This window comes from Stigmatopora nigra, chromosome 20 (genome assembly GCF_051989575.1).
Source record: "Stigmatopora nigra isolate UIUO_SnigA chromosome 20, RoL_Snig_1.1, whole genome shotgun sequence".
Lineage (NCBI taxonomy): Eukaryota > Metazoa > Chordata > Actinopteri > Syngnathiformes > Syngnathidae > Stigmatopora > Stigmatopora nigra.
Window position 1 is genome coordinate 4986722 of NC_135527.1, and position 21221 is coordinate 5007942.

General features: G+C 39.2%; 1 protein-coding gene and 2 non-coding genes across 4 annotated transcripts; 2 read left to right on the plus strand and 1 right to left on the minus strand.

Annotated features, from left to right (window-relative positions):
* Positions 1 to 1520: 1520 nt before the first annotated feature.
* On the minus strand, positions 1521 to 9569 carry LOC144213387 (uncharacterized). 2 transcript variants are annotated; one of them, XM_077741828.1, is made up of 3 exons: positions 9183 to 9569; positions 2773 to 4364; positions 1521 to 2689 (listed from the first exon to the last, which is right to left on the minus strand). In XM_077741828.1, the coding sequence occupies exons 2-3, from the start codon at positions 4253 to 4255 to the stop codon at positions 2568 to 2570; spliced, it is 1605 nt and encodes a 534-aa protein (XP_077597954.1). In that variant the 5' UTR covers positions 4256 to 4364; positions 9183 to 9569; the 3' UTR covers positions 1521 to 2567. The 2 variants fall into 2 exon arrangements, with proteins under 2 accessions (XP_077597954.1, XP_077597955.1); XM_077741829.1 differs by having other exon boundaries at positions 1521 to 4364.
* Positions 9570 to 9960: 391 nt separating this feature from the next.
* On the plus strand, positions 9961 to 10042 carry trnal-uag (transfer RNA leucine (anticodon UAG)). The gene has a single exon. It is a non-coding gene; the product is annotated as a tRNA-Leu (tRNA).
* Positions 10043 to 15895: 5853 nt separating this feature from the next.
* trnal-aag (transfer RNA leucine (anticodon AAG)) lies at positions 15896 to 15977 on the plus strand. The gene has a single exon. It is a non-coding gene; the product is annotated as a tRNA-Leu (tRNA).
* Positions 15978 to 21221: the final 5244 nt, after the last annotated feature.

Here is a 21221-nt window from a genome sequence, read left to right on the forward strand (position 1 = left end):
CACTTCAAACTATCGTATTGACAGAAACCCCGTCTCGCCGCTAGGTGGCAGCATTACGCCCAACTGCCGGAAATACAAGAGAAGAAGACTCACAGCCTTTTGGATCCGCGTTTTTGTTATTATATTCCTCATTTTTAGTCACTTAAATTGACCCTATTGAAGTATAAATTAGTCCTTTCTCTCTGTTTCATGTTTTATTTTGAAGCATAACTAAAAAAAAAGTACGTTTTAAATCTAAGCAAATAACGCTTCTTTTTTGTCACCATTGAATTTGGAAGGCTCATTTTATTCAACAAAAAGACCCCAAAATTATTTTCACCAAAAAGAGAGCTTTATTGGAAGTACACAAAATATGACAAGATAACGTATAATATGACAAAAGTATAAGGACATTGTACTACTTATTCATTTTGACAAAATTCATTCTTTCACACCATATTTCTACTGTTTCTTAGATCCTAGATTCAATATATCAATTATTTTCATTATAATGGACTATGTTTGAATAACACTCAATCGACAAATACAGCAATTTTCAAATTTCGTTTTTAACTGTGAAGACATTTTCCATATTATTTACATCACATTATTGGTTATTTACTTTGTAATTTCCTAATTTAGGCTCTACTATTTCGGATAGAATTGTGAAGTATATAAAATCTTCAACAACACTCAATTTTATTATACAGACGATCCCCTACTTATGAACATTCAACTTAGAAACAAACGGTACATACGAACATACCTGCAAATTGCGTTGATGTCGAAAAATGTTCATAAGTTCGATTTTGAATTGCTTTTTGTGAGTAGTGCTTTTTTCCGCCGCAAATACCGACACCTGGCTCTGTGAGAGCTCAGCTCACCCAGCATCTACCTTCCTCTGCCCAGTTCGTTGCAATGCAGAAGTGCGTGGCGTATATCCGGTGCGCAAAGAACCTTTTTCATTTCTATCATTAAATATCCGATGCATCCATGATTCAATATGGTTGGTGAAAAGCGAAAGGCTTCTAGTGAGGGAGGTACAAGGAAGAGGCAAGCCATTTCCTTTGAAACCAAAGTGGCAATAATAAAGAAGCTTGATGTGCGTGAGAAAGTGGTGAGCGTTGCACGGGAATACAACTTGAATCGTTCGACCGTCAGTACCATTTATAAACAGAGAGATCGAGCGGCAGGACCTAAACATTGAACGTTGCACAAAGGTTGCAAATCAATTGAATGATGCCATACAGTGCTACCGCATCATTTATGATGAAAAAAAAGAAGATAGCTTCTAGATAGTTTCTTTTGGCCAGTTTCTAGTAAATCTCTCTCTAATGTATGTATTCTCTCCATTTTATTAAATGATTTTTTTTCAGTACAAACCAATAACGGTTACTTATACAAGCCTTAAACATACAAATGCACTTATATAAACCCTCAATATACTTATATAGACATTAAACATGAATTATAATGCAAAATATAGCACTGAATCAACTTCAATTTGAAGAATTTCAACTGATGAACACTTTCAACTTATGAACACTTTCAACTTAAGAACACTTTCAACTTATGAACACTTTCAACTTATGAACACTTTTAACTTATGAACACTTTCAACTTATGAACACTTTCAACTTATGAACAAGCGCTCGGAACCTAACTCATTTGTAAGTAGGGGAGCGTCTGTACAGTAATACCTTGACATACAAGTGTTGAAACATACAAGAAAAATTTGAGATATGAGCCTACCAGATGGTTCCCAAATGAGTCAGTGGTAAATTAGAACAAATTTGATGTTTTTTTAGGATGGAAATGGCTTAATTTATATTTTGTTCATTTCTATGGGAAGAGTTGACTTGAGATACGAGTCAATTGACATAGTAGCTCAATCCCGCAATGAACTAGTTACTAGTATTTTAAGGTAATACTGTATTTGAAGTGTGGATTGTTATTACACATTAAAAAGTGTAAACATGATTTTCAGAATGCAAAATACAATTATACTTTGATTACAATGATCTTTCATACAGAATTTGATAAAGCAAGCAAAGCCGTCCTTGGTTATTGCTTGTCACAACACATTTGCATCTTTTAAGTCGATCCTTACGACTATATCACTGGCAAGAAGCTGAGCAGGAAAAGGGTTTCTGAACGATGTGGGCAATTGTGTTTTTAAGATATTCCTGCCAAAAATTGAGCAAAAAAGGGCTTTTCTCATGTGAGGGTTGTTGAGTCTTCTTTTTAGGTTCACTTATGTGAAAATGTTGGAACATTAACAGCGCCTGGAAAATGTTTTTGAATTGCGTAGCTTTTAAATTGGGCTGTTGTAGCGCATCTGTGGTCACAGACTGAGCAGGAGAACATTGTTCTCCAGTGTGGGTTAATAAGTGTTCTTCTAGGCTTCTCTTTCGGGAAAATGTCCGACCACAAACTGAGCAGGAAAATGGCTTTTTACCTGTGTGTATGCTTGTGTGCCCTTTTAAGCTTTGCTGTTGAGAAAATGATTTACTACAAACTGAACGCGAAAATGGCTTTTCACCAGTGTGGGTTCTTAGATGGGCTTTTAAGCTTTCCCTGTGTATGAATCATCGACCACAAATTAGGCACAAAAATGTTTTTTCACCAGTGTGGGTTACTACGTGTCTTTTTAAGTTTCCCTTCTCTGTGAATCTTTGACCACAAACTGAACATGAAAATGGTTTTTCACCTGTGTGGGTTATTACGTGTTTTTTAAGCTTCCCTTCTGTGTGAATCCTTGACCACAAACTGAACATGAAAATGGTTTTTCACCAGTGTGGGTTCTTGCATGGCTAATTAATGTTGCCTTCACTGTGAATCTTTGACCACAAGCTGAACATGAAAATGTTTTTTCACCTGTGTGGGTTCTTGTGTGGGTTTTTAAGTTTTCTTTTGTAGAAAAGGCTTTACTGCAAACTGAACACGAAAATGGTTTTTCACCAGTGTGGGTTACTACGTGTCTTTTTAAGTTTCCCTTCTCTGTGAATCTTTGACCACAAACTGAACATGAAAATGGTTTTTCACCTGTGTGGGTTCTTGTGTGAGCTTTTAAGTTTCCCTTGTCTCTGAATCCTTGACCACAAACTGAACACGAAAATGGTTTTTCACCAGTGTGGCTTATTACGTGTCTATTTAAGATTCCCTTCTGTGTGAATCTTTCACCACAAACTGAACACGAAAATGGTTTTTCACCAGTGTGGGTTCTTGTGTGGTTTTTTAAGCTTGCCTTCACTGTGAATCTTTGACCACAAGCTGAACATGAAAATGGTTTTTCACCTGTGTGTGTTCTTGCATGGGTAATTAAGCTTCCCTTCACTGTGAATCTTTTACCACAAACTGAACACGAAAATGGTTTTTCACCAGTGTGGGTTACTACGTGTCTTTTTAAGCTTCCCTTCTCTGTGAATCTTTCACCACAAACTGAACATGAAAATGAGTTTTCACCAGTGTGTGATCTTACATGAACATTTAAGCTTCCCTTCTGTGTGAATCGTTGACCACAAACTGAACACGAAAATGGTTTTTCACCAGTGTGGGTTATTATGTGTTTTTTTAAGCTTCCCTTCTGTGTGAATCGTTGACCACAAACTGAACACGAAAATGGTTTTTCACCCGTGTGGGTTCTTGTGTGTATTTTCAAGGAAGACTTTCTCCCAAAGGTTTTCCCACACTGAAAGCACTTGCAGAGTTTGTCACCGCTGGGATTTTTCAAAACATCTTCATCATCATCATCAAGCAAATTGTTGCCATCTGATAAAGGAGAAATTACATTTTCTGCTCGCCGTCCTTTTGTTGAGCTGCCGTTCAGAAGCTCCACCCCGCTATTGGCCACGCCCAGATCATCTTCACTCTTGAAAGGCTCATCAGTTGAACATTTGACACATTCGTTTTTGATTGGAGATTGGTCTTCTCTTTTACACTGTTGAGGGAACTCTGGCTTCTCTTTAATTTGGGGCCATGCTGAGGCGTTTGCAGGCTCCGCCCCTTCACTGGCCACGCCCAGATAATCCCTTTTAACGGACTCACCTGGTGACCAGGTGAAATGATCTTCCTCCTTTTTGATTGGAAGTTGCTCTTCTATTTGTTTTAGAGGGAACTCTGGCTCCTCCTCTTTAATTAGGGGCCCTGTCTTGGTGTTTGCAGGCTCCGCCCCTCCACTGGCAACACCCAGAACATCTTTCTTCTTCAGTAACTCACCAAGTGAACAGGTGAAATCATCTTCCTCCCTTTTGATTGGAAGTTTCTCGTCTCCCATTTGTTGCTGAGAGAACTGTAGCTTTTCCTCTTTGATTTGGGGGAGCTCAACTTCCCCTTCAAGGTCAACAGACTCTCCTGCCCATCAGCACTATGATCATTTCTGAAACCTGCAAGGACACAAACATAATTGATTAACCATTTTCTAATTATAAAATGACTGAATTTCTTGTTCACAGAAATGAAACCAAACGGAAGAGGGCGCCATACATTCATTTTGTCTCAATGCTGTACTTACTACTGTATTATTTTCTTCAACAGCAACACGAGTTGAAAACTGTTTATGGGTGCATTTTTCAAAGTAAGGCACTATTAGTCAGAAAAGTTTCTTCACTGGTGATGTATCTCCTTAAAATTAGTCAAATCTTTTTTGGAGCCCTTTCATTGTAAACATTCTCTTTTATGTTTTAGATTTTAATTTAATAAAAATGCTTTCACCAAAGGGGAGACATTAAAAAAGGATTAACTTGTATTAAGTAGCAGGTCTGTTATTATTTGGAGGATTAATGAGATTGAAATAGAGGTAAAGTCTGATTGGACACTTAATTTCCCTTAGGTACGAGTGTGAGCATGAATGGTTGTTTTTCTCCTCGTGCTCTGCGATTGGCTGGGCACCGATTCAAGGTGTTCCTCGCCTCTGCCCTGAAGGCAGCCGGGATAGGCTCATGCACCCCATAACAAGATTTAGCATATCAGAAAATGAATGAATGAAGGGATCAAAAACAGTGGGAGAAGCCCAACGTAGCCTCAGCAGCAAATCTCGACTGGTTAGATGGTGCATTTCCAGACAATTTTCTGGCACTTGGCTGCCAGATTCAAGTATTCGGCCTTCTTGCCTTCGAAGGTGGTGTCGATCCCCTCCTCTGATGGTACTGGTAGTTCTATGAAGTGAAGCGCTTTTGCCTTAGAGCAGTGTTTTTCAACCTTTTTTGAGCCACGGCACATTTTTTTACATTGGAAAAATTTGTGGCACACCACTAACCAAAGATTTTACAAAATGACACTCTGTATAGTATATTTAATTACAATATAATTTCTCAATTTATTTATACTCAGTCAGTGTGAAACCTGGGCCTGTTTAGATGAACACAAAGCCGATATCCTGGCAGGAATAGTAGAAAGACACACACGAAGCTCTTCTTCAACAGCTCTCAGTGTCTCTCTGTTTTTAGTTTTTATAGCAGTTAGGCTTGAAAAGCTCAGCTCACACAGATATGTTGTGGAAAATGGGAGCAATGTCAGAACAGCTTTGTTGGCCAGAATGGGGAACTCCTTGGCAGCAGTCAACCAAAAACTGTCCAAAGGAAGATCAGCAAATCTTAGTTTTAAACCACGATCCTGTCTCAGTTCAGTTAGTTCCTCCTGCTCTTGTAAAGTCATGTCCTTTCGAACAACTGATGCCGAGCTGTATGGGTCCCTAACCCAGTCAAAGCATTCAGTGGAGGCTGAAGAGAAATAAAATGACAACTTCTCCTCAAGACTTTTCAAATGTTTACCTATTACCTCAGACAGTGCAGCAGTGTTGCTTTGCTGTTTGTCTGTGAGTGGGAACATCTCCAGGTTGGCACGTTGCACATGTTGTTGCCAGAGGTGCACCTTTAAACGGAATCCATTTATTTTATCTGTGCTTGTAAGCAGGTTTTCATTTCGGCCCTGCATCCTTGTGTTCAGTTCATTAAGATGATGAAATATATCAGCCAGGTATGCCAACTTTGCGCACCACTCATCACTTGCAAACTGATTTGAGTAATCAGACCTCTCATTTGTCAGAAACATTTTAAGTTCCTCTCGCAGCTCATACACACGGGTCAGCACCTTACCGCGCGACAACCATCGGACCTCCGTATGGAGCAATAAGGCTTTATGCTCCGCTCCCATTTCCTCACACAGAGATGCGAATATACGGCTTTTCAGAGGTCGTGTCTTCACAAAGTTCACCATGCGCACCACATCGTCCAACACAGGAACCAGTTCTACTGGTAAAGTCTTCGCAACGAGGGCCTCACGGTGCAAAAAACAGTGCGTAATAATCAGATCTGGGTTTCTTTCCTTCACTCTACTCACGAAGCCTTTGGTGCGCCCGACCATGGCTGCAGCTCCATCAGTGCACACACTTGTGCAGTTTTCCCACGTAAGTCCTCCCTGGTCAAGATATTCCGATGTGACCCGAAAAATTTCCTCTCCAGTTGTTTTTTCTGGCAGTGTCTTGCAAAATAGGAAGTTTTCTCTAATGGCATCACCATCCACAAAACGCACATTGGCCAAGAGCTGAGAATGTCCACTAATATCCGTAGACTCGTCAACTTGCAACGCAAATTTCCTACTGATGCGTATCTTTTCCAAAACATGGCTTTCGATGTCTGTAGACATGTCATCAATACGCCTGGCAATTGTGTTATCAGAGAGCGGGACTTTATCTATGTCTTTAGCCGCACCAGGGCCGAGCATCTCGTTGACAATGGCTTTACAGGCAGGTAGTATTAATGTCTCTGCCACAGTGTGCGGCTTTTTTGATTTAGCAACAAGTTCGGCGACTAGGTAACTAGCTTTGAGCGCTTTCTCATTTACCTTTGTGGTTTTTCTCATAAACGTTGCCTGTTTCTCTGTGTTTACATGCAGGCGAACAAAATAGTCTATCGGCTTGTTTTGAAGCGACGGGTGTTTCGTTTGGAGATGGCGTTTAAGCTTGCTTGGCACCATGGCGCTGTTGGATAGCTTCTCGCCACACACCAGGCATAACGGAATAGGTGTCGTCTCATCCCCGGTGAAAGTAAATCCAAACGAAAGATAGCTTTTACTATATTGCCTTGAGCTCACCGTCTTTGCTTTGTTTTCTCCACCACTCATACTAGGGCCTTTATCCGGGTCAGAATCTTGTCCAGGGCGCAGTTCGGAGTTTGCAGTTGTCCTTTTTAAAAACTTCTCCATGACTGTCACCACGGTGCATCACTAATTTTCTTGGCGGAACGTGTCAATCAACTACGTGTTGCCACACGGACAAATATTACATTACGCTGCCAGCCTTTGCAGCACGGACATTGGACAATGACATCATATTTGCAGAAATCTATTAATAAATGTTAATTTAAAAAAAAGGATATTGGATAATTTCTCACGGCACACCTGAGGATCTCTCACGGCACACTAGTGTGCCGCGGCACAGTGGTTGAAAATCACTGCCTTAGAGGACCATACCTCAATGTCTGTGCGGATTGATGCAGTGAATATCTCTAAGGATAGTTTATATTCTATTTATTTATAAGCTGCATTTGAATTTTAGCATTAAATGTTGAACTACTTTTGCAGGCCGCACCACGGAGTGGTAGTGGGCCAGGCTTGGCCTTCGGGCCGCAACTTTGAGATCATTGTTTGATCGCTGCTCTCGTTGTTTAGTTCATCTTTATTTTTTTCCAAGATGGTGCCTTTCACACCGGCTGCCGGTGGAGGTAGCTCTGCCCACTCATGTCTTTCAGGTTTTACAGCCCTTCTATCTTTTTTCATGACATTTTATAATTTCTTAATACATTCCTTTTTACTTTACTTTGTACTTCATACTTTAATGTTTTTACAACTTTCCTTGTTATGTTAGCCTGGCTTCTTTCCGCTACTTATTTTTTGGAACCATTCAGCCATGCCTACGCTCTCATTCACATGGGACTAGCTGTTACAATACGCAGCAAAAGGAGCAACACTTCAATACCGGTGGATATTCGGCGCAGGACAAAAGTGGTGGGAGAAGAAGCAACACCTCTGACCAATCATTCCATCATGGGCTTCATAATTACCAGGCCAGAAACGGAGTCGAGGAGTTCTACTCTCCTACTCTTGTCTTCAGCTCCACACTTCTGAGGAACTGTGTGGATAAGCTTGGAAGAGTGACTCTGCATATTCTCTACCTCGGTCGCAGGTTGCAGAAGTTCCCCATCTTGTGGAAGACTTCCTGTGTGTTGTTCCAAAAAAGACTGCGCTACAATGGTAAACAGCCTCTCATGTCATAGCTAACTAGCTTGATCGCATCTCGACATTTTGATCATATCGCGGGCGGACTATTCGATCTAAATTTTCATCGTACCACGAGCATGTCGTAGGTTGAGGTACCACTGTACAAGAATATTTCATGTTCAGAACAATACATCATGATGGGCAGCAATGTTTTATCTGAATACAAGGTTACTTTAAAGTTACAGAACACATACCTGTCAACCTCTGCCGTTAACTGCCCTTATAAATGATTATTATTCCCCGTACAAACCCCCCAAAAACTGTACAAACACCGTACGACGTATGTTTACGCGCGGTAACTTGTTTCTTACTATGTGGCTCCTCCATGCTTGCTTCCATGATATTTACTCTATGTATATCTACGCATGTGCATGTCATCCTTTACCGATATTGCCGTACGCATCTCTAAAAAAATACATACAATTGAGGATATTTTTTGCTGGTATACCGTGACAATAGTAACGATCGATGACAGTAGCGTCGTTGGCTACCAGCCTACGAAACTATCTAGATTTTAGCCAAAACGGTCTCGTTGAGATGGGTTGTCATAAATATTGGCAATTTTTTTTGTATTTCCCCGTACAAAAGTCGATGTACGGCGTACATGATTTGAAATGGTAAGAAAACGTATAACATACGTATAAAACGTACAAATTGACAGGTATGAGAACAGTAATCTAAAGGAAGGTGTTGCAGATTAAAGGCATGAATATTGAGCAGCTGGCGACATCTAGTGGTTTATCATTGTAGCACGTTCTTAGTTCTACTAATAATGCTAAGCGCTGTCATGCTTCGATTCATTCAATAAAGTCACGATCAGAAACAACATTGCCCACCCCGTTAAATATTTCATTATAAAATATTAATTGTGTAACATTAAGTATATATTGGTCTATTATGCAATAATGACTCTAAAGTGAACGTACCTTCGAGTTTGTGTAGAACAACTTTAACTTGCATCATTTTGCTAACAATAGAATGTTGATGACATGAGAGATCCTCTTGCACGCTATTAAGTTCCATCTGAAACTTTGCAGCAACCGGCGGCGTTCTCGCGGGCATTTTCACACTTTTTGTCTTCGCTTGACGACGTACTGATGCAGACGGCGTGTTCCTTTGATAGCTGCCAGCTAGGCTAGGCTAAAGTACGACTCCCACAACGGATTGAAGAAAAATGGACTGGCCTCCGATTCCACAAACTGTTCGATGTTGAATATGTTGTCGAGGTTTAGTTTCATTTAAGTTCAATCAAATTGAGGAGGAACAAGGGGCGCACAAACAAAAAGTTTAAATCCTAGCCATGCAGAAATGAACACCCCACCCCTTCTTCCTCTTTAGGTTTTACGGTTGTAGGCAGCCAACGGACTGTAGCGTTATCGCCCTCTACTGTCTCAGTACCTCACGCCAGGTTCTCAATTCAGATTTTAAACAGAGGGGTTGATAATGTTAAATTTGGTCTCCTAATGCCACAGCGTGAAGAGAGTAGTTTGAAGTCCATTTCGAGTTTAGCTAGCCGTGACACTAAATCGAAAAGCTACATTTTGAGAAAAAGTTAGGTAATTTTAAGGACATTTGCTTTAAATGATACATTGCGTTTGATCGTATTGCAAGTAACAAATAACACATTTCAATATTTAAATATAAGGGTATTTAAGGTTCATTTACAATTTACTGATGCCCAATCCCCCACTTCTTATCATTGAAGGTAGTGTGGCCGAGCGGTCCAAGGCGCTGGATTTAGGCTCCAGTCTCTCAGGAGGCGTGGGTTCAAATCCCACCACTGCCAGTGATTCATGCACTGTACATGTTAATTTTGTTCTTAGTGCTTATGGCTCTTCAATAACCAGGAAGACAAAATGTGAAACCATTGGTGAGGGAGCTGAGTCCCAAACACACTAATAGGAGTATCGTGTTTGCACACCACTGTGCCACTGACGGTGCATCAAGCTTTGCGTTAATCATAATGATTTTTTTTATGGGACTCCTTTTCGCATATATGTGGTTCTGTGTGTCTTGTTCGCCAGCCTTGCAATATCTTATGAGGGTAGTTTTTACTATTTTCCTGGGCCACACAAAATGATGCGGCGGGCCAGATTTGCCCCCCGGACTGTCACTTTGACACATGTGGGTTAAATGCTTCAATATGAAAACACACATCTGGAAGAAGTGCAACCAGGGGGAATATAAATGAAAGGAAGCTAACAGACAATGTGGAATTATTTAATAGAAATTACAATTAATTGTGGACAAAATATAATTAACATCAGCCTGTGATTCAGATATTTCTTAGGCCAGCAGAGAAGGCCTTGGAGGCCCTGACGGCACACCACAGATATTGGGACAAATATTTGATTCATTGCCTAAAAAGAGGGGCTTTGCAAATAGCTGGGTCGTGAAGTGGGTCTCATGTTGAAATGTGTATTTTGCCTGTTTCTAGTCATGACTCCATGAGTCTCAAGCTTCTCCTTCGTAGAGCTCTGTCCTATAGCCAGATGTGTCCTTGAACACTTGCAACATTGTCATTATCTTCTATGTGCAAGTTAATAAAAAATGGCTTATCCTTGAAGACTTGCAACATTGTCGTTATCTTCTATTTGCCGGTTTATAATAAATTGCTTACTGTATGAAGTAGGGGAATGAAAGTTGTCTGTCTCAGCACATTTGTGGATGACAGCATTGCCTGTGGTTTACCTGTGCCCAGAATATTTTGCAATCAAACCTTTGAAGTCAATGTTCATCGCCTCCAGCCTGTATTTGGACACCCAACATCTTCCACATCCGAAATTCATCGAGCCCGAGAAGGAAGACAGAGTGCTCTTCCTTCAACAGTCATTCACTATCATTGAAAAGATAGTGCTACAGTAGCCTAATAAGGTGCTAGTTGCCAAATATGAAGTAGTGGTATTTTGTCAGGCAGAATTAAAAAGAACCAGTTTGTGGATCATTGAAAAAATAACTCTTCTCTTATAGTTCTGGATTATTTTTTTCATCCCAAGTATATTGTTAAACAAAATAAAGGATGTATATTTGTGATACTATTTGTATAATTATTGTCTTAATATTCATTAACAAAATTCCTCAATGAAAATATTGTTGTGCATTTGAACAACTCATAAATAACCTAACTATAATAAACAAAACCAATTCAATCAAAGAAAAAATGTGTTTGAATGCAAAGTGATAGCTGATATTATAATAAATGCACTCAAGCACTATTTTCCACTGTTTAAAACGTATTTTTTGATTGAGGTAAAGTTTTGTGTTTGGGCCATGTTTTGGGTGGGACATTTGTGTCTTTATAATTACAGTGTTCCCTCGCTTATCGCGGTTATTGGAGACCGGGACCCCCCGCAATAGCTGCGTTTCCGCGAAGTGGGCTTGCCCCTTCAAAAATGCTTAAATAAATGTATAACACGTGCACAAAAGCACCACCAAGCAAAGACATCATAGTAGTCCGGATGGAGGATCTGCAGTTTTTTTGCACGTAAGAAACATCATTATTGGGAGTTGTGAAAATTGTTTTTTTGGGTGGTGAAGATGCGCCTGTAAACAGCCATGACATCATCAATGCGATTCATGAACTCTCACCATGTTATTGACCATTTCTTTGTCCTTTTTTTGATACAGTTACTAATTCTTATTGAATATTTTGTTTCCACCTCTTGTAAAATGATGTAATCTATAATTTTAACTTAATATCTTAAAAAAAAAAATCCCCAAAAAATCTGCAAAGCTCTGCGTCCGCATTAACTGAAGCGCTAAGTAGCGAGGGAACACTGTATTCAAAAGTTTGCTTTAAAGAGGAATAACACATTTTTAATTTAGACAGCACAGTATCCATACATCTACTATTGGTCATGATGAAAGTTTTTTTCAATACAAAAAGCATCCTATTGTGTCTTTATAACCTTATTCAGTGAGTTCACTATAAGTATTTGAACATCCAGCAAAATTGCAAATTCTCCCACTTAAAAATCATGATGTTCTGACATTTTCATCGTAGGTACAGGTCCCCCTTAAAAAGAAAAATCCAGAAATCACACGGTTGAAAATTGTTCGAAATGTATCATTTTGATCTAGCGTGATCATCTGAAATAGTAGTTTATACATTTTTGCGAAAAGCTATGTCAAACATAGCTGACATTTTGGTCAGCTAACTTTAATGTCAGTGATGACTGTGGAATTGAAGAACAACTTTCAAATAAACCCCACTTCACTTCACGGACAAAACATCTGAAGAGACCTTTTAACCCAGTCTGGAACCGTGTTATCAATTAAATAATACCTTCAACAGATGCATCCAGAAAAATTCACTGTTTTAGGATTTTTTTTTCATGATCTCAGTAGAGTGTAAGACATAAGGGACAGGAAACGAATCAACAATGTGTTTATAATATTAGGGGACCATAAAGGTTCAGTCTGACAGTTTAAAAATTTGGCTTTTGTGTCTTGTTCCTCAGCTTTGGAATATTTTATGAGGGTAGTTTTCATTATTTAACATTCGAGTAGACGCAATCGGTTATTACAGTGCTTGGATTTGCCGACATGTTTATGGATTGGTTGCATGTCTTGTTAAAAGTCTTTCTTCATCTTCTGTATTGCTTATCCTCGTGGGGGTCGTGTGGTTGTTCGGGCCTATCCCAGTTAGTTGTGAACAGGAGAAAAGGCGGTGGTCCTGGCTGAGTTTGAACCCTGCAATGAAGATTCACATTTCATGCAATAGTAGTTAAAAAAAATAAACAGAAAACATAAGTTCAAAAAAATGAAAATGAACAAATTTAAATGGGAAAATATCTTATAATGTGTTTACTTTTGTCAGATCGTTAAGGCCATTTAACGTCAATGACGAGTTAAATCTGCTGAGCCAACACTCTTGGATTAGATAAAATCAAACGCATAGCACTAAAAGTTGAAAACGTCCATTATGTACCTTCGTCCTGACTATGGATTTCCACCTGTGTGGGTTCTTGTGTGTATTTTGAATCCATGACCTCGGAAATGTAAAGCCAACGAGCTAACCACTCTTATAGTCGTGAAAATACGGCATTTCATTTCTACGGTCTCAGTCCCTGAATGCATTAAGGTCGTATCTCAAGGTACCACAGTAATTTGAACCCACATTAAAAAGAAATGTGAACACAAGAATTTTGTTGAAGTGAGTTATGTTCTTACCTGTTGGTTTTATTCTGTATTAATATTATATACATATATGTGTAGTAAATCATTTCTTTATTAAATCATTCTTCCTATTGTTCGGCCATCTGGTGGTCCTCTCTCAACTGGACTTTGTTACGATCGCCGCCGCGTAATGCGACGCGATCGGAGGGGAAGTTGAACCCAGATGCAGAGTCGCCGAAGGAATGGAAAGGTGAGGCAGATCTGTAGCTCTTGTAGGTTGATTTAATAAACGGGGTAACATAACTTAAACAACTTGGCTTGTCCACTCATTACAAACGAAAGTACATGCGGCGTGGCGTCAAATGGAAACAGCAATTACTACCAGGATTAACAGGAAACGAAACCAGAACTTAACCAGTACTACACCAGACGATCCAACGGCGTCCACAGAAAGTCACAATGCTTAAATACCAAAAATAATCCAATCACGTAATTAGCCACAGCTGATAACTATCGTGACGTCATGTCAGGAGAGGCGATCCAGCGACTCCTGACAGACTTCTTATCCAAGGATTGTTTATCTGACTTCTCACCCAGTATCGGGCTCCGAGCAGGCAGCAAGGACCTTGGATATCTGCCACTTCCATAACACTCGTGTAGTGTGCATACCTCGTGACGCACTTCAGGCTTCTTTATGTAATTGTTATATGATTGTTAGGTCAAATGAAGGCATGATTGTTTTAATCCAAATGCCTTAAAGCCGTACGCGAAATACTGTTCGAGAGGATACTTTTGAAGACAAGGGGCTTTGCTGTATCTTCCCTTAAGGTCCTTATCCGTGATCCAATCTATTTAATTAAATGTCAATAATTAAATAAGATGTCTGCCTGCAGTGATTGATAATTACATTGGAAGGGTAATTATTTATGAACCTATCATCACCATTGAAGGGTCTCTCCAATGTTCTCACTCTACTGCGCTGGACTCAACATTTCCAGGCTCGATTGTGGCTGTTGAAGGCCCTGGTGCATCAGGGTGGTGCTTGATTTATTCCAATCCAATTTTTTTTCTTTTTAGTTCTTTCTTTTAGTTCAAAGCGCAATTTCTAAGATCTAAAAATAAATATATAGAAATGTTCCATTTTCCACTTTAATATTGAACATAATTAAAATATGTATTTTGTTTCCATTTGAAATGAAAACATGATTAAAAGACATTTTCCATTACTAAGAAGAAAAAAAGCTCAAATAAACATTGCTTTGGATCTATAAAAAACTGACTAGGACTTTTGATCCAGTTCTTTTATTCCAATTTAAAAAAACAAAATCTAAATATTGGATCTAAAATGGTCCGGCCCACATGAAATGGACATTAATGCGGCCCGCGAACCAACCCCCTGCTCTACACTATGAGGTGGCTAAAGTAAATGGTTAGCTAAGCTCATTTGGTTTCTAAACAACATTTATGGATACAGACAAAATACTTACCCCAATTGTGTTCCGCCATGAATTCAGAGTGATCTTTTTCCAATGTTAAACAAATGTAAAGTAAGGAAGGCAAGCATCACAGGTTGACATTACCTGGATTTAAACTCAGGACCCCAGAGATGTGAGGCTGGTGGGCTGCCCTCAAGCTTCCATTTATATGTTATATTTTTCCATTGGAAAACTTGCTTACAACTTTAACTTTGCTGCGCTAGTCCTAAAGCGAATTGCACAAGGTTGATTTTGTTATTCCTTTTTCAGACCAATCTGCACAACCCCCACTGGTGGAATTATATTTGTCATACAAAGGAATTATTAACATTTAGGCATAACGGAATTAGATTGTGTGCAAATATATTTTAAAAAGGGGGAATGTCAGGATTATTTCATACTATACATTTGGTTGCAACAAAAAATATGCATTGCTTTACCATTAAACTTAATTTGCTATATTTGCTTAAAGTAAAATGATGTATAAATGCTTTGCTCCTGATAACCTAAATTAGACTAAACAAAGAGACGCCAAATGCCTTGGACTACTTGGAGTGGACAAAATCTGAACTAGAACACCTTTAACTCCAATTGCCTCCACCACAGACACACTCATAAGACTTCCAGACCTTCATTTGTCACCTCAACGGGAGAGCCTTGGCTCCGACTTCCATCACAGCGAACCCCAGATCTGGCCTTTTGTTGGAACTTTTTGATTCCAAAAGGGGGACAGAAGTTGGCATTTGAAACGTAAGAAAGTTCAGTACCATAAAAACACGTATAGAACTCTGCCCAGTGTGCATCGCCATCAGCAAAACTGCCAATAACCACAGCGTCAGTGGCTCCCCAGCTATCTACAAGGGTGTTTCAGCATGAAGATAACCCTGAGCCTCCCATAGATAAACTCTCTTCTTCCCATCTGGACCCTCAATGAGATAGAAGCCATTATTTGTATTGCATTGACAGTCACATAGCGCTATGTTTGTTAAACTCGATGAATTGTTGTCACATTTTTCACTCTGTTTCATGTGGAAGAACAACACTAAGGTAGTGTGGCCGAGCGGTCCAAGGCGCTGGATTAAGGTTCCAGTCTCTCAGGAGGCATGGGTTCATATCCCATCACTGCCAATAACTTGAGAGTTGAAAATTGTTCTTTCACCTATTTTGATATACGCCGCTGTGTATGATGACAATAAAGGCTTTTGATTTGACTTTTTGAATAATCAACATACTTCTGTATTTCTAAAGGGACAGAGAGCCACATTTCATGGTAAAAAACATCTCACTTTCTTAAATGTAATATGTCAATTGAATGATCAATTAACACTTCATTATAAACCCGCTGCATGAATGTTTTAACTTATATTACTCTGAAGATGAGATTTTTCTGTCAAAAGGTTCCAGATGTTTTTTTTTCCATTTTTAACTTCCTATTTAAATATATATATATATATATATATATATATATATATATATATATATATATATATATATATATATATATATATATATATATATATATATATATATATATATATATATATATATATATATATATATATAAATATGTATATATATTTGGTATTCAGAATTTCAAAGAATCATTTTGTTAGAGATTATAAAAATGTGATTTGTAGAGAAGTTTTGTTCTAGTTGTATTTTGAGTTGTGCCTTTGTTCCCACCGTTTTTGTTTTGTTGTCCCGCTTTCTCAACAAAGCAACACTTAAAAACTCGTATGACAACCCACACTAGTGAGACACCATATTCCTGTTTTATTCGTGGTAAGAAAAATCATGGCACCATGTTACTACACACTGTTTTCATAAGTACTGGTTCACCAGAATTTATTCACCTATGAAGTTACATGCCTCGATCCTAGGCCTTCCTGCATGACCGGCCAAAAAAAAAAACTGTTGTTTTCACTTTTATTTTGCTTGTCTTCTTTTTATTACTTTGATACTGCGGAAAAATCTGCTCTGCGGGGATACAAATCAAGAATATACTTTTTACTTAATGCTGATGTAAACAATTGTCACTTTTCATGGGCAATATTTGAAGCAAATGACCAACAATGCAAGGAATGAAATACAATTAAGCAATTATAGATTTGTAATCATTGGAATTGTTACACCCATGCATTTTTTATTGCTTGAAACACTGAGAAATAATCACACAGTGATTAGTTGTTGTCCTCAATCCAACTTTTACTGTAATGAGGAACATCTCCTGTGTTTGCCAGCTATATTTACTTAGACATCAATAATCAAATACCGATTCAGGCTTTACCATGTCACTCTTGCTATTTGGATCAAGGAATCAATAATCGAACACTGATAAACATCCAATCCAAAACTAGTTGTAATCCCCAACATGCAATCATTAATAACTTAAACACTTCAGCATGTCAAACTCTATCATTAATAATTTAAACACTTCAGCATGTCACACTCTATCATAAATAACTTATACACTTTAGCATGTCACACTCTCCCCCACAAAAGATGACATCATTACATTCCAAATGTCTCTCCACTTGTTGGTTATTCTGAACAGTCTTGCGAACTCGTTGCCTCACATCCTCTTCTGTGAGCTGATGCTCATGAAAACTCCAGACGGCAAGGTATTAAATATCTCCTGTTTCACTAGCTGTGTAAATGGCATGTTTTCCTTTATCAATAACTTCCAGCCACTACACAAAAGGGACTGTTGGGCATCATCCTTTTCACTGTAGTGAGTATGTTTGTGGGACTGCATGCGATTGTGAATATGGACCGCTCTGAGCTCTTCGAGAGTCTGGAGAAGACTTTGGTTCTCCTTCTCCAGTTTTAACAGTCGGTTACTGATCTGCTCATTTACCTCCTCAATTCGAGTCTCCCGACCCTGTAAGTTGTCATTAGTTTTAGATGTTTGTTCTATTTCGCCTTATGGCGAAAAATTGGAGTTCGTTTCCGGAAGGTATAGAGGTCCAATATTTCTGATTCCAGACATCTAATTCAAAGTTTCCCATACTAGGAGTTGAACCCGGCCTTGCTAGGTGAAAACTAGGAATCCTGACCCCTAGACCATATGGGATATTTCATAAGAAGTATGAACCTTTGATGACAGACTCATTCAATTACCACATCATTTGCAATACACATCTACTCGGCTAGAAGTGGGAAAGGCTTGTGGGATTTGTTTCTGGAAATTATAGAAAGTCAAAAGTTCTCAATCCATCCACATAGCACGAGGTTTCCCATACCTAGAGTCGAACCCGGGCCATCTGGGTGAAAACCAGGAATCCTGACCGCTAGACCATATGGGATATATCTTCTGAAGCTGATCCAGATCAAGTAGAAGCATGCAGTTTGGATGATGGACTCATGAAATTATATTGGGATCTCGCTACTTCGCGGTTCATCCATCGCGGCTTCAGAGCTTTGAGGTTGTTTTTTTTAAATGTAAAAATAAATAAATAATGAAAAATATTAATTTAAAATTAGAAATTACATTATTTTACAAAATTTGAAAACAAATATTCAATTAGAATTAGTAATTGCATCATTTTACAACATTTTAAATCAAAGAATGCACGTATGGGCAAAGCATCACGGGCATAAACGAACGCTGATTGGCCATCTGAATACTCACTGAACTACTCGACTCCCCATTGGCCCATTCACTACAGTGGCCCGAGCTTCTCCCGATGCCCATTCTCAGTCCACGCTTATCTTCTCCAACTTAAGTGTAAAAGTTTTGTGAAGCCCTTAGTGATGCCTCCCAAACGCTCTTTATCCCTTGGTGCATCTATGGAATCGAAGAAAAAGCGAAATATGTTAACAATTAACGAAAAAGTGAGTTTATTGGATAGGTTGAGAGCATGAAATAGCTACGCGAGCGTAGCCAGAGAATCTGGTTGACAATGGAGGGTCTAACGTCCTCCATTGAAGAGCCCGACGAGACCTTCAGCATCAAATCTTATTGGAAGGACTACAACATAGCTACGTGTCTGACTAATATTCAGAATGCCCTAAGGGACCTGAAAGAACAGACACTCATCTCCAGCTGGAAGAAATTGTGGCCATACAAAATCACTCAAGACTATGAGGGTTTCAAGCCTAACGAAATCCATCACTCTGCCGTTGATAAGGCTGTCAGGCTGGCTCGGTTGGTGCAGACTGAAGGCTTTTCGGATATGACAGCTGATGAAATTACAAATCTCATCGACTGCCCCTAAACCCACTGACAGAGGAGGACCTACAGGTAATGACCAAATCGGCGAGTGAGGAGGAAGACGAGTCTACTACTGACGAAGCTGACAAAGGTGGCCTTACATTGAATAATTTACAGGACCTCTTCAATGTTGCCAAAGACCTCCAAAAAAGGGCCAAAGAAATTGATGATAACATGGTAAGAGCGGTCGAATTTAGCAATCGTATTGATAACGTCATGGCTGTTCATAGGCGCATCTTCGTCGACCAAAAAAAACTCCCAATAACGATGTTTCTTACGTGCAAAAAACAGCAGAAGATCCTCCATGCGGACTACTATGTTAGCTAATTGTGTTAGCTAATTGTAGTGTTTGCTTGTTTTTGAAAGCTGAATAACGATAATTAGTTGTTTGTAAGTAAATTGTTTGGAAGAACAGTGTTCTAGACCCTCAATTGTTATTGTAAACAGACAACATATTTTACAGTTTTTTTTACTAAACTGTATTTGATTTGTTTGTATGCATCAACATGGCACCTGCATTCTGATGTGGAATAAAACACCTGAATGAACAGCATATAGTTTGGTGGTGCTTTTGTGCACGTGGTTATGCTTTTTTAAGCATTTTTGAAGGGGCGCCGCTACCTCGCGGATTTTCAGTTTTCGCGGGTGGTCTCCGTCCCCATTAACTGCGATAACCGAAGTTCAACTGTATTAAGTTCATCCACTAAGTTCATCTATGAAAATATACGCGACAATAGTAATTTGAATGTGATGGGTAATTTCACATTTAAAAATGATTCTTTTTTCCAAATCACAACAAAGCAATTTATGAACACACTACTTAGAAGCATAACCCCCAAGTTTTGGCGTCAGAGATTTAGCAGCAGAAATCGTAAATCATATAACAAAGATAATTGCACATATGTCAAGCAATAAATATAGGCCCCTTTTTAAAATCGAAATGTTAATATTGAACTTATTTTACAATACAGTTTCTGACATGAATCGTATCAGATTAACTAAACAGATTAGATGGTATCTATATATTTAAACAACTGCAAACACAAGAAAACCTTTGAAAAACCACAATAGATCATAAAATCGTAAACTCCACCCACAATGGCAGACGGAGGAAAACAAACGCTCATCTATTCCATAAATATGTAGGCAAATCCAACCCTTGTGGCAACCAACCCCGTCCTCCCTGAATGTAAAAAAACTACTCTCATAAGATACAGTGTTCCCCCGCTACTTCGCGCCTCAGTTAACGCGGACGCAGAGCTTTGCGGATTTTTTTCTGGGAAAAAAAAATTAAAGATATTATATTAAAATTATAAATGAGATAATTTTACAAGATGTGGAAACAAAATATTCAATTGGAATTAGTAATTGCATAATTTTACAAAATTTTAAAACACAAAGAATGCACGTATGCGCAAAGCATCACGGGGCATCACGGAAGCATCACGGCAAAAACGCAAGCTGATTGGCCATCTGAATGCTCACTGAATATACTCGACTCCCCATTGGCACATTCACCACGGAAGCCCAAGCTTCTCCCGATGCCCATTCTCAGTCCACGCTTATCTCGTGCTATACAGTACGCTTCTCGCCAAGTTAAGCGTAAAAGTTTTGTGAAGCCCTTCGTGATGCCTCCCAATCGCTCTCCATGCACTGGTTATTTGGATCCGTGATTGTTGCGCGAAGCAAATCAGCCTGGACGGAAACTTAATCCGAAGTAAGGCTAAATCTTTGTTTGATGCTATGGTGCCTGAGGGTGGTGACGACGACGACAACGTTCTAGACGAGGAAGAAGAGGACGGTGACGACGACGAAGGTGATCCTCTGCCCGGTGCCTCAAGCCAGACTAACCATCGACCACGTACGGCTTTCGCTGCCAGCAAGGGCTGGCTTGAGAGATTTAAGCGGCGAGTCGGACTAAAGAATGTGTCGTTGCATGGAGATGCAGCCTCTGCAGACGGAGCAGCAGAGAGGCGTTATGTTGAGGGTGTCCCCATTAACCGCGATAAGCGAGGGATCACTGTAATTTCAATAAATCTTAACAAATACTCACAATTTGTGACAGTTATTATTTATTTTATAAGAGGTTAACTTCCCACCAAATTTGATAAAGATCAGATGGACACTTAAAAAATGTTCATGTTTACCCAATTAGCATG